The 17,143-nt window shown below is 41.6% G+C and overlaps 3 protein-coding genes across 5 annotated transcripts; 2 read left to right on the top strand and 1 right to left on the bottom strand.

The window, feature by feature from the left end:
- Window positions 1–320: 320 nt before the first annotated feature.
- Window positions 321–2,685, bottom strand: g6pc1a.1 (glucose-6-phosphatase catalytic subunit 1a, tandem duplicate 1). 2 transcript variants are annotated; one of them, XM_041962752.1, is made up of 5 exons: window positions 2,468–2,685; window positions 2,276–2,385; window positions 1,187–1,292; window positions 980–1,095; window positions 321–829 (listed from the first exon to the last, which is right to left on the bottom strand). In XM_041962752.1, exons 1-5 carry the CDS (start codon window positions 2,683–2,685, stop codon window positions 321–323), a joined length of 1,059 nt encoding a protein of 352 aa, XP_041818686.1. The 2 variants fall into 2 exon arrangements, with proteins under 2 accessions (XP_041818686.1, XP_041818687.1); XM_041962753.1 differs by lacking the exon at window positions 1,187–1,292 and having other exon boundaries at window positions 980–1,112; window positions 2,271–2,385.
- Window positions 2,686–3,822: 1,137 nt separating this feature from the next.
- Window positions 3,823–6,278, top strand: g6pc1a.2 (glucose-6-phosphatase catalytic subunit 1a, tandem duplicate 2). Its single transcript, XM_041962711.1, has 5 exons — window positions 3,823–4,052; window positions 4,147–4,256; window positions 5,114–5,234; window positions 5,562–5,677; window positions 5,776–6,278. The coding sequence occupies exons 1-5, from the start codon at window positions 3,823–3,825 to the stop codon at window positions 6,276–6,278; spliced, it is 1,080 nt and encodes a 359-aa protein (XP_041818645.1).
- Window positions 6,279–10,052: 3,774 nt separating this feature from the next.
- Window positions 10,053–13,821, top strand: LOC121625034 (zinc finger protein 2-like). 2 transcript variants are annotated; one of them, XM_041963049.1, is made up of 4 exons: window positions 10,076–10,079; window positions 10,168–10,270; window positions 10,974–11,165; window positions 11,646–13,821. In XM_041963049.1, exons 2-4 carry the CDS (start codon window positions 10,237–10,239, stop codon window positions 13,298–13,300), a joined length of 1,881 nt encoding a protein of 626 aa, XP_041818983.1. In that variant the 5' UTR covers window positions 10,076–10,079; window positions 10,168–10,236; the 3' UTR covers window positions 13,301–13,821. The 2 variants fall into 2 exon arrangements, with proteins under 2 accessions (XP_041818982.1, XP_041818983.1); XM_041963048.1 differs by having other exon boundaries at window positions 10,053–10,270.
- The last annotated feature ends 3,322 nt before the right edge of the window (window positions 13,822–17,143 follow it).

The raw sequence follows: 17,143 nt of genomic DNA, 5'->3' as shown, positions 1-17,143 counted from the left end.
CAAATCAAACAAATGAAATATAACATGTTAACGAGTTTTACAAGCACTGGCAGGTGGATTTTGTTACCTTTGGACAGAACCAGGCTAGCTGTTTAGCTAAGCTAACCAACTCAGAGTGGTATCAATCTTTTCGCCTAACTCTCAAGAAAGTGAATAAGCCTATTTCGTGAACTACAGTACATATTCCTTCGAGGAACTCATATCCAGGCCAGCACAGTGACTTCTAGTCTTTGTCCGTGTGTATTAAACATGAGAAGAAACTGTCCAAAATACAGAAAATTAAACTAACAATTGACTTTAAACATCAAGTTGGTCCTGAATCACAGGTTCTTGTCTTGTCCCTTTTCCTTGCAAATCCAGCAGAGAGACCAGGGGACCAGAGTGGTCGGGATTAAAAGTGCAAATGCACTTTTACCGAAAGACAGGAAGTAGAAAGTCACAAGATTTTCAGAGGAAAATGTCCATCCATCCAACAGCTTCAGCAGAAATAAGGAGATGATAATACATCCCATCTTGAAACTGGTGCTTGATTTCTTCCTCTTGGTCTCGGTGTAGAGGGGCGAGTGCAGGCCCAGGCCCAGGCCAAACAGGGTGCCCATGTTACGCAGGAGGCTGGCGAAGGGCGTGGTGTCCAGGTGGACCCACTCGGGCCTCACGCACCACTTCTGGGCTTTCTCCAGGGTCCACAGCAGGTCCACGCCCACAGCTTTGAGCAGGATGTAGAAGCCAACAGCGAAAGAGGTCAAGAAGAGGGTCGTGTAGAAGTATTTCTTCATGCTGGCGCTGTGGATCCATTTCCCCTTTGAGACCACCTCAGCTACAAGAACACCTGACACAAAACCAGAGAACAGTGGCAACCCTCACATGTCTGCAAAGCGTAGTGGGCCAGTAGAGAGACCACAAACAATATATAGTATAAATCCTCTTAAAAAACAAACTTTTATCAGTACAAAATGGATCAATATTTGTCCAGACTAACCTGTGATGGCCCCAGCAATGACCTGATGTGGGAAGTGGGCCGCCATGTAGACCCTGGACATGCAGACCACCAGCTCTACCAGGCCCATTAACATCCACAGGCCTGCCTGCAAGAATCTGACAGAGCGTGAAATCTGAACATGAGTGCACAGGGCTGCGAGGTTTAGACGTTTCAAAGAAATGAATGATTGTGTTACCACAGACTCACTTGTATAATAAAGGGGGGCATCGCTTCTCTGTTGCTATAGAGAGCACTGCTGTTACCATCACATACCAGACGCCAGCTGCACCCATAGCATGACCTGAGGGGCTTCCTGCAACCAACAGGCTCAATCTCAGGCTTTATCAACTTCAGCTTCATCCTCAGAGATGCAGTTTCAAAGCAATGAAGGTCACATGATTTGCTCTACAGATTTCTTGTGGTTATTTTAAAATTAAAGCTGTCGAAATATATTAAATAAAATCTTGCAAGCTGAAGTCAGACCAAAACCAACTTGTGTGAGGGTTAGATGATGTTTGAAAGGGAAGGTGATTATGGGTCACCTGTCTGGATGCAGTGGATGAGATCTTTTATGAAATTAAAGTACTAATACCATACAGGAAAAATACACAAGTAAAAGTCATACATTGATAATTTTACTCAAATTTGTGCAGAAAAAATTCTCCTGTGACTGTCACGTATTATATAATTAGATTTTTTTTTATTCTTATTACTCATGCATAATGTGTAAGCTGAATCTTACTGTTGCAGCTGGTCAGTGGGGCTAATTTGTAACTATTTTATATAAGGCTTAGACTAATTGTTATTTTCATACAGGAAACACACTGGAAAAATAAGAAAAGAAAATGAAATATTTAAAATAATTTAAAGGAAAAAGCAGAATATCCTCATATTCGAGAAGGACTATTTGCCATTTTTACATGAGAAATGAGTTAAAGTGTTATTAAAATAGTTGCCAAATAATTTTCTTTGTATTGACCAATCAATTAATCAACTAATGATTTCACTGCATTAAACTGCAGCAAACTGATGCAATCATCAGAAAGGAGACTTCGATTATACAACCAGAAGATTAAGATATAAGAAAACACAGCAGAGGGTCAAAGAAAGTGGAGTTTATAACCCGGTTATCACATCTGAGATGATATCCATTCTAAGAAAGCCATGTGCACCTGCCAGACATCGTAAATATGATCTGCCAAGGAGACATTTAAGGATTGACCAGGCTGATAGTTCAGTATGCCAGAGAAGTCACTGGACTGCTACACCCTTCTTCAGATCTGTCATGAACCGTACCTGGTCCGGTCTCACATGTGATGGGAAACTGCTGCAGCGAGGGGGCCGGTCCTGCTCCATAAAACTGGGTCTCATGAACCCACCAGTACGGTCTCTCCCCAAACAGAACCCTGCCGTGCAAAGACCAAGACACTCAAAACACAACCGTTCTGTCTTTACGCATTTCGACTGATTTCACTGTTACATTCGAACCATTTCAGGACCAAGTTGAGCCAGTCTCCGAGGACCGCCACCCAGATGAGCCTGAGCCCCGTGTCCCTCCGCAGGTGGAACCAGATAGGGAAGAAAAAGAAGAACGTGGTGTGCAGGTCGGCCACCGTCGACGCCAGGCTGAACAGGCCCTCATACTTGCTGTATGTGGTCTGCAGGTGGACCGCCAGCTCAACCCCCCAGCTGTGGAGCAGATCCATGATATCACAGCCTCTGCCTGAGGATGATGCACTGAGTCTGGGGTGTTGTGTCTTTTTTTGGCCCCTCTCTCCTGCCACTGTGTGAGCCCCACTGGACTTTACTCAAGGCTAGCAGATTTGTTTGCCTTTGGGACAGAGAGACAGGTTCCCCCAACCTTTACTCCCCTGAGGCCCCTCTGCTAAAATCCATCATTAGAAATCAGCTGCCGGCCCTCTGACGGATCACAGATTTCTAGGAAAACCTTTTTTTTTCTCTGATTAATTTAGATGAAGTCTATTTGAGCCAGCTGCTTGTGAAATCCATTGATCCTGGCTCACAGTTTATCCTCTGTGTCCCGTGGATAGAGTGCATCATTTGTTTCTTCCTGCAGACGAAATGACCGCTGAAATAAGATGAAATACGAGCTCATTTTGAGCTTCACTGCCAGACCTGTTAGCAATGACGGAGCAGTAACTTGTACACGACCTCCAACCTTTTTCCCTTTTTATCACCGACTATCTCCTCAGCTTCTACTCAGTCAGAACCCAATCATTTAATCATTGATCTCCTTATGTAACATACATTACCTCCAGCAGTGAGTGCCACCAAATCATGAGAAAAACAATTACATAACTGAGAAATTATTGCTCAGTGGCTGCATGAATGGGAAAGAAATACCCTTGCAGTCAGTTTTAGCCTAAACTAAAGCACCTGAGTGAGATATTTTCTCGGAGAAATTAAGAGCCGATAGGTGATGTTTTAAAATATTTTGCAGTTTGATGCAAAGCCAATGTTATTGTGCAGCTTGTTGGTTTCTTTGTCATCCAGTCTCTTGTTTAATTTGGGTCATGCTTGTCAAATATAGCCGTTAGTCAACTGACTTCCTTTCTGTGCTGCGTACAGTGAGAAAGATACCGATTGACGTCTTGTTTTCCTACTATCTTTTCAGCTTGTTTGTGTGGCAGAGCTCCCAAACTCTCCTGAAACCCAGTGTTTTATTACACATGTGCAAGGTCCAAAGATCAGCGTGAGCATGCGTTTGGGTGGTGGGTCCCTCCGGTATAAAACCAACCAGCTGTCTTGCTGATAGCAACAGTTAGTTTTTACTCCCTCGCACGTTACCAGACTGAGATTTCTCTCTCTGTCTCGAGGCTAAGATGAACGATATAATGGACGCCATGCAGGGCTTTGGGGTGAGCACCACCCGCTACCTGCAGACCAACTATCAGGACGCCCAGGGCCTGTTTCTCTGGGTCTCCTGGGCCGCGGACCTCAGGAACACGTTCTTCATCTTCTTCCCGCTTTGGTTTCACCTGCGCTCATCAGTGGGCATTAAGCTCATCTGGGTGGCCGTGATCGGAGACTGGCTTAACTTGGTGTTCAAATGGTGAGTAAATCTTTGAATTGGAAGTTTTTGAGCAGAGTCACCTGAAATGTCCTTAAGACTATAACTGAGTGCTTGTCCCTGTTGTCTTATTCAGGATCCTGTTTGGGGAAAGGCCTTACTGGTGGGTCCATGAGACGGCTCATTATGCAAACACAGTTCGTCCTCACATCGAGCAGTACCCCATGACCTGTGAGACTGGGCCAGGTGAGACATACTGGAGAGCAACAATTAGCTTTAACCCCCCGTTCCTCCCTCTCTATGCGCATTGCACACAATAATTCCTGGGATATTACATGGCGTCAGGTTTGCTGTGTCTAATCAGTTTACCTGTGTGGATGAGTATCAGCTGCAGATTTTGACACAGGGCCTCAGGACCAGGTAATAAAGCAGGATCCATCAGTACGCCATCAGCTGATATTGAGGTTTACTGGTGCATATTCCCAAAAACTAGTTGCCACACAGTGGACCCGGACTTTGTTTCCCTGCTTTGTAATCGTGCACAGGTTCGTCTTTATATCATATATGCCATATATGTCATACATTACATTAATATTAAGTTGATATAAGGTAAAACCTTGACTCCAAAACAGCTGGGAGGCTGTGTAAAACATGAATAAAGCCCAATGTGATCACAGTGATTCCACAGGTTGATTGGAAACAGGTGAAAGTATCATGATTGGGTATGAAAGGAGCATCCTGGAAAGGCTCAGTGATTCACAAGGTTCTTTGGAATCAGGGTTGTAGCATTAAACTAGTGTTAAACTGGTCCAGAGCATCTGGTCTTAACTACCTTATGTCCTACTCTGGGAGGTCGTGAGGTGATTAATGGGGTAGAAAAGAAGAAAAACGAAACTATTTCTTTGCCATTTTTGTGAAATGTTGGATAATTTTACCTCTTTGGGTCATCTGAGAGGTTTAGAGAGGTTTATATTTCCCTCTGTATTGTAGTGAAGAAGTATAAGAGTACATTACTTGAATGAATGTTCAACAGATTAACAATGCCATCATTGTTCTCCTTGAGTCAATCACTGATATCTCCACGCTCTCTGTTGGCCATCCAGGCAGCCCCTCTGGACATGCTATGGGAGCTGCAGGTGTTTACTACACCCTGGTGACCTCCATCCTCGTCATCATGACCAGCAAGAAGAAATATGGAAACAAGAAATCCACCAACAAGGACTGGTGAGTCAGAGAATCTACAACCTCTGCAGCACAGCTTTGCTCTCTTGTGTTGTTTACCATTTTCCGTCCAGTGCTTATCACTGTGGAAACTAATCTGCTCTGTGCGGTGGTTGATCATTGACTCCTGACAACTATTTGTCTGAAGCAGGAGGTTATGCATGAGTTGTTTTGACGTCCAGTTAGTAAATAATAACTGTGTTAATTGTTATATTGCTTCAAAAGGTTAACTGGCTTGTTCCGGGTCATGGCAAGCAGGGCCGACTGATTTGAAATCTGCCTGTTTCATAAAAAATAATTTCTGACTTGCCTGAATTTCTGCTTCGACAGGTATCTGAAGGCTGGTTTGTGGACACTGTTTTGGGGAGTCCAGGTGTGTGTCTGTCTCTCCAGGGTCTTCATCGCAGCCCACTTCCCTCACCAGGTCATTGCTGGTGTTATCACAGGTCAGTACAGGAATAGATAAAGAGTAATTCTCAAGCCTGTGTTGTTATGGTTGCTCTATAATACCTAATACTGACCTGCATGTTTCAATGGATTCTAGGTATGATCGTGGCTGAAGCCTTCAACAGAACTCAGTGGATCTACAACGCCAGCATGAAGAAATACTTCTACACGACCCTCTTCTTGACCTCTTTCGCTGTTGGCTTCTACCTCTTGCTCAAAGCTGTGGGCGTGGACCTGTTGTGGACCCTGGAGAAAGCCCAGAAGTGGTGCGTGAGGCCCGAGTGGGTCCACCTGGACACCACGCCCTTCGCCAGCCTCCTGCGTAACATGGGCACCCTGTTTGGCCTGGGCCTGGGCCTGCACTCGCCCCTCTACACCGAGACAAAGAAGAGCAGCAACACGTTGGTCAAAGCAGGGAGCATCATCAGCTCTCTGGTCCTGCTGCACCTGTTTGACTCCTTCAAGCCTCCCACGCACACCGCAGCCCTGTTCTACCTGCTGTCCTTCTGCAAGAGCGCCACTGTGCCTCTGGTCACCGTCAGCATCATCCCGTACTGCGTGAACGGAGCTCTGGGCCTGCAGAACAAAAAGGGAGTGTGAGCATTGAACTCAGATTGTACAGACTCATGAAATGGAAGTGCAGACTCTCTTCCGGATCAAAAAAACTTTCCTCTGGTGCTTAACGCATTCATATGTCCAGCTGATCCTCAAGAAAAAGCTTGTGAGATCAAAGGGAAATTGTCACCGGTGTCATTTGGAAACTGAACTCTGTGAGCACTGTGTGACACTAAGTGAAAGCACTATCCAGGAGGCCCAGGGGCACTTACAAAGACCACTTTTGAATTCAGCAAAATACGATAATTGCAGTTTTTTTTTCAGAGTCCTGGAAAAGGATGAACACAAGTCTACTGTAGCAAGTGACAATGCTGTGTTAACCTCACTTTAAAGACAATAACAGTCACTCAGTGTTGATGTGTTATGTCAGCTGTAATAATAATGTATTTTAAATGTTCTAGAAAGTATTTTTGAAAGTGTTTTCAATATTTTTAATAAAAAAATCTATATTATGTAAAGTGTATTAAGTGACTTGGTTCATATTTTATTGCACCATCAAACCACACTGGAGAGTATCATGAATATTCAGCAATTAATCAGCATTTATCTAGTCAATCAGAAGCAGAGTCCAACGCCCAGTAAAAGCACCTTAATGTAAAAAATACTCATTTGCAAGTTAACAGACAGATGTAGTGGTGTTGAAAGTACAATAGTACAATTTCTCTCTCTTCCCACCACTGCCACTCTTATTGCTTATCAAAGCTTTGGAACTACAGCTCCCACACATCACATCCCACAGAGCCCCAAACAGGAAGTATGATGTTGCCATGGAGTCATTTAGCTAGTTAGCTGTGAGCTACAACTTGAGGCCCGTTCTTTTTTAACCTGTATTTGTTTACATTTCGGGCAAATTAACATCATTACAAATATGCCGAATTAGCCATTGGCAGGTCCTGTTTGCATTGAATCTATTAATGTGCAGACAAATATCACTGAATTAGGTCAATACTGAATAAAAAATAAAAAATATGGGGATTCTCAGGCAGGGCCGGGACCTAAACGAAGCGGTTTTTTTCTATGATTTCTGAGCGGGTGATAGACGTTTAATCCGATGGACATGGTATCGTCGGGAAGTGTAAGCCACCCTGAACCTAAAGGTATGTCCGTCATGTCTTTGTGTTCAAATTTGACTGAGTTAAGACTTAAGAGATGGAGTACAAGTAAACGGACCGAACCAGCGAGCCAAACTACCATAGCCAACCTCCCATTGTTTTTAGAAATCCTTCATCTCCCCCTTTCCTCAAACATTAAGCAGAACAACTTTTGATCCGTTGATATTCAGTAATACGATGCCAAACTTAGTAATAATAATAATAATAATAATAATAATAATAATGGCGATGATGATGATAACAATAATAACAACAATAACTGAATAATAGTAATTATTATTATTATACGTTTATTTTATAATAAAGTTTTATATGAGAACTCAGAATACTTCATGAATTGAATGCCTTTGAACTCAACTGAAACCTTTTTTAAAGATGGCTCAGACATGTAATCATAAGTATACATTTATTTTTACGTTTATTTTGTTGCACATTGTTTTACATTTTGTTTTATTTTGCACGTGTTTTCCTGTAGAGGTTTGTGTTTGTACAAGGGAACATCTAAGGACGAGCACTGCAGGCTCTAGTTTAGGCTGTGGTACGTATGTGTGCCTACAAAAATGGACATTGAATGAAATAAATATTTGACCTTAAGCTGCTAACCTCAACAGTCATCACACCTTCAAACTATACTAAGACGAGAAATGCAATGAGGATTTTATTGGACTCCAAAAAAAAAACCTCACTGGTTACCCACATTGTTCCACTTTAGAGCATCTGTTTCCAAATATATGTTTTGTTGTCCCATTTCCCATGTTAGCTGTTGTTTAACCTCATTGAATAGGGATATATGTTTTGGCCAGAGTGAGATATCAATCATTAACTCAGCACCAAAGCCTCGGCCTTTAGCCTGACTTGCAGCGATGACATAGATCCACACGTCATGCACCCGTCTGTATGTCAGCCAGTGCACATAAGGCCAGCAGTGCAAGTTGAACATCCAATATTTGTCTGTTTGTGGAATACACACATGCCATCACAGATAAACGCTGATGTGTGCCACTGATGTGAATTGAAAGCTGTGTCACCAAAACTGGGTCAAAGACTTAATGCTGTGAAATTCACAAGTTCCAAAAAAGCTTTAACATAAACTCATGACAGCAAAGGTACGATTCTTTGTGAAGCTGCATGCTAGTCTTTCCATATCAGTGTTACTTCTGGATTAGGAAAGGTTTTGGTGCTTAAGGTAAAGGGAGTCACAACAGGACAGACTGTTGCTTTTCTGCATGCACACAAACATGCAGATACTAAGAAAATGTGCATTCATGTTTTTGCATCATTATATTTATATTTTCTTCCAAAATATAACTGCTGTTGCAAATTAGACAATACATAAATGTGGTTTATAGAAGACAGTTGATTTACGAGGTGCATGTAAGAATTCCTTTCTTTAATTAGTACTTTGAAATTATTATTTAAGTAAACCAACCCATTCCAGGATTCTCCACAAAGAGAAAACCCCTCTTCATTCACAGTTCAGTACGGTGACAAAGGTCAAGGCCAAACTTTGTTCATATCGCCATTTTATGACAAGATAACTCAGTGTGTACAGCAGCAAATGATGTGCAGAAACACTGAGGAAAATACAAGAAAATATAACAATAAATGAGGCACTTGGAGCTAGAAAACTGCATTCTGGATCAATGGATCAAAGGGGTGAGGCCCCAGCTGGTCAGAGGCCCCTGGGTGCAAAAATGTAACAAACGTTAAAATGTCCCTTTGCATATTAAGATTTGACAGAAATAAAACATATGATTAGTTTATAAAATACAAAAGAGAGTTAAAGATTAGACCTCTGGTTCCCAACGGTTTCTGCTTGTGACACCTTACAATAAAGTAGTTTGAGGGATAGATGAAGGAATCTCTAAAAAGTCGACTTTTCATGAGCTCAAAAAACAATCTGATTTCATCTAAATGACTATGCATTTTCCAGCTGATCCAAGAGGATTATTGTTACTATTATTAAATAGTTTGTTTAGCTGAAGAAGGTGCAGAATTTTGTTAACCTATAGAGGAATATTTGTCAAAAACATTTGGAGATACATTCACTTGACAGGAAGGGTATGAAAAAATGTAGCCTGAAAAGAAACTAGTAACTAAAGCCGTCAGACAAGTGTTGTGGAGTAAGTAGTGCAGTATTTGCCCCTGAATGGAGCAGAAGTATGAAGATGCATAAAATAAAATGACTAAGGTCAAGGTATCTCAAATTTGTGCTTAAATTGAGTAAACTGAGTAAATATACTAAGTTATATTCCACCACGGTTTATAAAGTGGTTAAAACTCCACCTTGACCAACTACTGTAGTAGAATGCTAGTCATATTGTTCCATCAGTATTGATAATTGCACCACTCACAGTGAGTACTTTTACTTTTTAGTAGCCTAATGTAAGTGAATTTAGTCGAAATACTTATGTACTTTTACTGAAGTAAGTGCAGGACTGTAAATTGTAATTTAGTATTTTTACTTCGTGGTTTTTGTACTTCTATTTAAGTAAATAATCCGAGTCTTCCTGCACTGCTAGACCTTGTTTGAATGTGTGGTTGTAATGCCACTTAATAACACCGGGTGGCGTTATTTTTCCGCCACCATAACATTTACCCAAATCGGAACCGAAGAAGACGACCCCGGAAGCAGAATGGACGAATACTGAACTGTTAAGAATTGTGATGCCTGGTAAACTGTATTTTCGGGCGCTGCTGAAGCTTTAAAATGTTCACAGATTAAACGAAGAGCTCATCGGACCATCATGTCTAAAATGCAGGTTTTGAGGGCGCTGGTGGCCGAGAGACTGGCGGCCGCTGCGGAGGAGATATTCAGCGCTGTGGAGAGGATGATAACCGCGAAGAAGACGCTGCACACGTCAGGTTTGTCAACACAAGACACATTTTTCCCTCAGGACAAGAAGTCTGATGAGGAGGGGATTGCTTTGGTCACTAAAGCAATGCCTTCCTCAAACTCCTCATCGTGTGACTTAATGCTGAAGGCCACCTGCTCCCACGTATTAATGTCTTTCTCCTTCTTCCTTATTCAGACTAAAAATACGCAATAACTTTGAGGCAGTCCTAAATCAGTGAGATTATCTTCAGGGACAGCATGACAGCATCTTTTCATCCCAGTAATTAATATATTGATTTAAGTCCACCATTTATAAAAAGTCATTAAGCAAGCAATAAGTGAATTAGAAATTAAAATACTTGGTTACTAGAAGTGTTCATTTGTAAAAACATATCTCCATTTAGATTTATTATGTTTTATGGTTTTTGTATGTGCATCATCTGAATTTTAAGAAAGGCTTTTGTCTCTCTTGTTTTCTTTTGGAACAGCCTCTTTAAAAAACATCACCTGGTAATGCTGTTGGATGCTAAGATGATTTCCCCCCTTTAAAATAATGCACAGATGTTCCCTGGAGTGGTTCTCATGTAGATATAAACTGGACCTGGATCCCTGGTGTGGCTCGTAAAACATTTGTCAAGACTTCAGTTCACCTACGCTGACATGCTTTGTACTGACGTGATGTGGGAGGCAGTGACTTTTACTTGATGCCCTTTTGTTCCTTCCTTCCTGCAGAAATGTCAGCTGAACAGCAGCGAGCTGTCGTACACCAGCAGCTGTCGGTGGTTGCCGACGAGATCTTCAGGGTCCTGGAGGTGATGATGAGTGAATATGAGGCGGAGGTCTCGGGTTCCCACGAGGAGATCCAACGTCATCGCCGACTGCTGGAATTCACATTGAAAACGGAGACAACTTTGCAGAGAACAGGTACAATGCACATTAAACGATCTTTCAGAATTATTCATTGTTTCACGCTTTTAATTTATTCTTTTTGTTTGTCTTTGTTTGATAAATTATTAGACACAGAACAACAAATGACAGTTGAAGTAGAAGTGGATGCATTACACTGAGACCCCTGCTGTGCACTTATTTAGCTGTTTGTATACAAATTCTAAATCTTTGATTAATACCATTGTGAATTTTTACTTTTTAAGGCAAAAGTAAAGAAGCAGTGTGATGAAAATGTGTTTATTAATTTATTCACTCAGTCATTCATCCTTGGCTAGAATTTCCTTTAAAAATTTGTGGCCATGAGTGTAATTTAGTGGATTTGTGATACTGTTGCTGAGATAACTGCAGAGTAGAGCTTTTCTGTTGCTCATGCACACACAGTTTTTGGGAAAAGTTGGTATTTATTGCACTTTACGGTATTTTCATGCAGAATTTTCTCTTGGATCCTCCCCTCAGACAGGCTGCTGCTCTCTGGGCCCGACTGTGAGAGGGACGTTTCCTCTGAGCAGCTGAAATGTGAGCAGAGCAGGAGCTCCAGTCAGGTCCAGAAAACATCAAGTCCACCACAGAGTAGAGACGCGTCTACGGAGACAGACTCTGAGTTTATCCACGGTAAGCCCTCACATCCTCACCAAGCACAAAGAGCAGAAAAAGGCACCTCAACTGTGGTGGAAACACAGACAAGAGGAGAGCAGTGTGTGCTGCCACCTAGTGACCAGGAGGTTCTGTCATCAAACGATTCAGAGGCTGGCAGTGAAGATGATGATAGTGATGAAGAGCTAAATGACAAACCGCTCAAATCAAACAAAAGAAAAAGATTTCAGAGACAGAGTCAGGATGCAGATTGTTGCAAAACGTGTGGAGCGCCTTCCCACAAAGGGAAGAAAATGAGAAAACAAGCAGTGAAAATAGCTCCAACAAACAAGATTCAGACTGCAGGACAAAGCTGCTGCAGAGTGTGTGGAAAGTTCTTCCGCTACAGACGCTCTTTTCTGAAACACATACTTCAGCACGAGCAGAACTCAGATCTGTGCGGCGCCTGTGGAAAACATCTGGACTCAGGCGAGAGCTTGAAGGCGCATTTACAAACCCACAGCGAAGAAAACATCTGCAGGGGTCAGACCGACGACAGACAGTCGGAGGCCGAGGGCTCCGACGCTGAGAGCAAAGCCAGAGGCAGCGATGAGGACTGGAGGGACAGTGACGGAACCGAGAGCGACGATGGAAGCAGCGAGAAAGATGAGGCCAAAGAAGGATCCTGTTTACAAAAGCCATCAAAAACTCGAGGATCAAATAAACTGAAGGGACCAAAACATAAGAGCTTCAAGGACGTATCTCATCTGAAGTACTGCTGTAAAGTGTGCAGCAAGTCTTTCTGCTACAGAGCCTCTTTTCTGAAGCATGTGCAAGAAGACGAGAGGAACACAGATCTTTGTGGCGTGTGTGGGACATGTTTCGAGTCCGAGGAGAACTTGCGGCTTCACTTGCAAACGTACATCCGAACCAACGACTGCGAAGTCTGCGGCAAACACTTTGACGGCCACAAGCAGCTGGAGATGCACATGAGGACCCACACAGGCGAGAAGCCGTACATCTGCTCCGTCTGCGGCAAAGCGTTCGCTCAGAACGGGAACCTGATGGGGCACATGAGGGTTCACACCGGGGAGAGACCGTACGTTTGCAGCGTGTGCGGCCAGAGCTTCAGCTTCAAAGAGTACATGATGGCTCACATGAGAATCCACACGGGGGAGAAGCCGTTTCTGTGCAGCGTCTGCGGGAAGGGATTCAGACAGAGGGGAACTCTGAAGACACACATGATGATCCACACGGGGGAGTCCACGCACCGCTGCAGCGTGTGCGACAAAAAGTTCTACAAGAGCGGAGCGCTGAAGATCCACATGAGGTCCCACACAGGGGAGAAACCGTACCTGTGTAACGTCTGCGGGAAAAGCTTCACGGCGAGCGGCTCGCTGACCAAACACATGGGCGTCCACGAAGACGAGCGAGCACACCGCTGCAGCGTCTGCGGCAAAGGATTCTTGAGGAAAGAGGAGCTGAAAAGACACGGTCAGACTCACAGGGACGAATCCACACAGCTCACCAGTCTTTGATGATGAGTTCAGGGGCTGCCTGTTAAAGGAATATTCAGTGTTTTGGGAAATATGCTAATTAGCTTTCTTTCAGAGAGTGAAATGAGAAGATATTAATAGTTTTGTTATTTTTCAGGTAAAAACACCAAACACTGGGTAATTCCAGCTGCTCAGGTGTGAGGAGTCTCTGTTTATCTCTCTTATTGTGATGGTACATTAAGAATTTGGGGGTTTTGGACTGTTGATCAGACAAAACAAGAAATTTGAAGACAGCTAAAATTGGCATTTTCTCTGACGTTTTTTTTTGTGGTCCTCGATTTATTGGCTTCATATTTTGATTTAAATAAAGTTGCTCTCCTGTTGGACCTTTTCCTAAATGCTGAATTATTCCTTTAATAATCAAATTTTATACCTCAAAAGGAAAAAGTGCTGAAATAAAGTTAGATGTGTTTTAACTTGTTGTATACACACCATCTCATGTGTTTAAAAGGTTTAAAAACATAAGAAAAAAATCATTTATACATAATTAATATCAATAATGTGTCCCGTTGAGTCAATATGAATGCTTCTACTGATGCTTTGTGATCTTTTTTTTTTTGTCATTCAAATTTTTATTTGTTTTAACATAATATCTTTACAAACATTTTCAAATGTCACAGATGTAGCATGAACAAATTATTAGTCTGTTTAAGAAAATAAAAGGAGAAACAAACAGGATATAAAGGAAAATTAAATAACAATAAAAAATTGAATACATTTTAACATGAATAAAAATAAGAATAAAACACTCATCTAACAACTTAAAGGCAGCCCCCACCCCTGGCACCCCCCATGTTTCATACACATTCAAAGCGTACTTCGACACAATTACAGGGCGACCAATACCTATCCTTCCCACCACTTAAATCCCTCTATGGTGTTACATCCCTCATGTAATCCATAAAGACATCCCATACCTGACTCGTCTTACTCGGAATATTATTAACCCTGGTGATCATCTTTTCAAAGGCAGCAGTCTCTGTCATGAGTTTAAACCACTCCACAATTTCTGGTTTATGTGGGCTCTTCCAGTTGCGTAACATGAGCCGAGCTGCAACAATAAAACCGGTTACTATTAGCCGGAGCTCTGCTTTGGTGAGGCCTGGTGGCATTAAAGCCTTATCTGCCAGCAAACATAGTTGTGGGGATTCTGGTAGAGGTCGTTTAAGCCATCCCTCGAGGTTTTCCAGCACCACCTTCCAGAATGGCAGTACCATAGGGCAGTCCCAAATGGCATGAAGGAATGTGCCCAATTCCTTCTGGCATTTCCAGCATGTATTATCCTGAGTTAAACCCATTTTAAACAATTTCAGTGGTGTAAAATAATATCTATGTACAATTTTATAGTGGATGAACTTACTCCTTGCATTCCTTGTAGCCCAGCCCACGTTTGAAATCACTTCTTGCCATACACCTTCATCAATCTCACCACCAAGATCCTTCTGCCATATTAGTCTCAAGTTTTCACACATTCTTACTTGAATATTTGACATTTTTCTATAAAATAGTGAGGCGGAGTGCAGCGCATGGCAACAATTGAGAAATTCTTGGACCTTGTTTTCTCCTTTTTCTGCCCATTCTAATCCAAAAGTAGAACTCACACTACTCCTCAGCTGTAAATATTTCCAGAAATCCCCTTTGTCTGTTAAATCATATTGTTCCTTAAGGTCCTGAAATGATATAAATGACTGGTCCCTGTAGAGGTTAACAACACGTATCCCTTTTGTCAACCATGCACCCCAGAAACATGTCTTTTTCCCTATATAAATTGATTTGTGATCTTAAATCTTTGGCATTGGACACGGTGGGCATCAGATGAACGAACAAAAACACTGTCTACATGTTCTGTGTTGTCGATGAAGAACAAAATCCCTTCAAGCAAAGCAAAGGTTTTATTCTGAACATTTAACTGAGGTTTTACACCAAATGAAAAAAACTGAATTCAAAGAGTCAGGTATAAACCACTGAGGGCTGCATTAACTGATGTGTTCTGTATATCAGGTGTGACCATATGAAGATAAACCTGTGGTATCATATGCACGTGTCTTAGCCTGATCAATTAACAGAATGATTGTATTTGACAATATTTTAACAAAAATAAAACTTTTAATATTTTGTCTTTTAAAAGTTGGAGAGATTTTACACCAAATTCCTTGTAAAAATGCCAAATATACGATTACATCAGTGTTTTTACAATTTTACAAACTTTTTGTTACATTCTTTTTAGAACTTGTCTTTTATTTCAAAAGTTAAAGTATGTGTGTCAAGTGTTCTTGAATTATTCAGAGTAAATGCATCGTTTTGGTTTCTTTTAAAAGGCAACGCTCTGAAGTTTCATCCCCAGCAGTCAGAGTTGCTGTAAGTGCTGCTGGCATTGAGTCATAGAAGTTTGAACACACTGAAGTAGAAGGTTTTTATTTCCGCCTGAATATGTGGGCCTTACTAACTGGAAACACAATGGGACCACAGCAGGAAGCCTTACACTTGTCCAAGTTCAGTAAAAACTGAAAACAATACCATAGAAACTATATTATTATAGTATTTTACATATTTTTTTAACAGTATGGCAAGGCGTCCCCCAAATAAAGACCATTTATTATATTCATCAAGATAAATATCTGTATTTATATTCAGGCTATCTCTACTTATATTTACGCCATGTACTACATTTATCATTTCAAACCCTGTTTGCATGGAATTCCTTGATTTGGCTGAAAATTGCCCACTGAAGCAGCATATCCTGGTTTTCAGTATTTCATTGGTCCTACGAGGCGCCAGTCATCTGCACAGTTGGTTGCAATTGGCTCAGTCATTACACGAGAGACGAGAATGACTATGGTTGGAGATTGTTGGGTGTGGACACAATATGGAAGATCCTGATTGGTCAAGTGAGGTGTCAATCAAAAGGTCAGTTTGCAGCGACCAATGAAGCTAATGTGTCTCTTATGCGTGCATGCTCAGTGGAGTTTTAATGGAGAAAGTGTTAACGATTAGTGTGTCCGCCGGCTAATTTGAAAGCTCTCCGTTAATTATTATTGTTTAGATTAAATATTTTACTGGATTGGATCATCTGAACCTTTGCTAATGTAACCAGATCGTTTTGTGTTATTGATCAGTGAGCTGCCTCAAATTTCTGATCGTTTGTTTGTTGTTGGCATTGATCGTGCCTGCTGTTGTGATTGCAACTTAAAATGGTTTGCATCCACGGAATCACAAGAATCGCAGTCTTCTGACGATGGATCACATGAGTGCAAACTTAAACGTGGCAGTTGTTGATATACGTGGACGGGTGGAGGACTCACGACCACGCAGGCCGCCGGATTGTTAAGTAAATGCAGGAAATGTGTCCTTTCATCATTGGCTGCTTGATTGTCGACATTTTTGAAGAGAACAATGCTTCTCCTGTTCAGATGTGAATTAACTGCTAACAAAGCGGCTACAAGCTGAACATCATAATGTTGTTTTGATCTCCGCAAAAAAACTTTCCTTTTGAAAAATCAACAAATGGAGAAGTGACAGACGATCGATTCACCCGTCTTATTTATTAATTTAACTCTTAATCGTCATTTTCATGATTGATCAGTCTGTCTGGTTTTTGAGTCATTAATTACACGAAATATTACCCAATACGTTACCCAAAGATGATTTCGGTTTGCAGTCAAAAGCAGGAAGTCCCTCACATTTGAGACCTGAAACCAGACTGAAATGTTGAAAACGCTGAAAACAACAAATATCGGACAAATTTCCATGAAGTTTTGTACATTCACATCCTTCTCAGGATGATAACTATCAGTTATTAATATAGTTTATTGAGCTCACCTTAGA

Source organism: Chelmon rostratus, chromosome 21, assembly GCF_017976325.1.
Source record: "Chelmon rostratus isolate fCheRos1 chromosome 21, fCheRos1.pri, whole genome shotgun sequence".
NCBI classification, from domain to species: Eukaryota; Metazoa; Chordata; class Actinopteri; order Chaetodontiformes; family Chaetodontidae; genus Chelmon; species Chelmon rostratus.
This window is presented reverse-complemented; position numbering and strand designations above follow the sequence as displayed.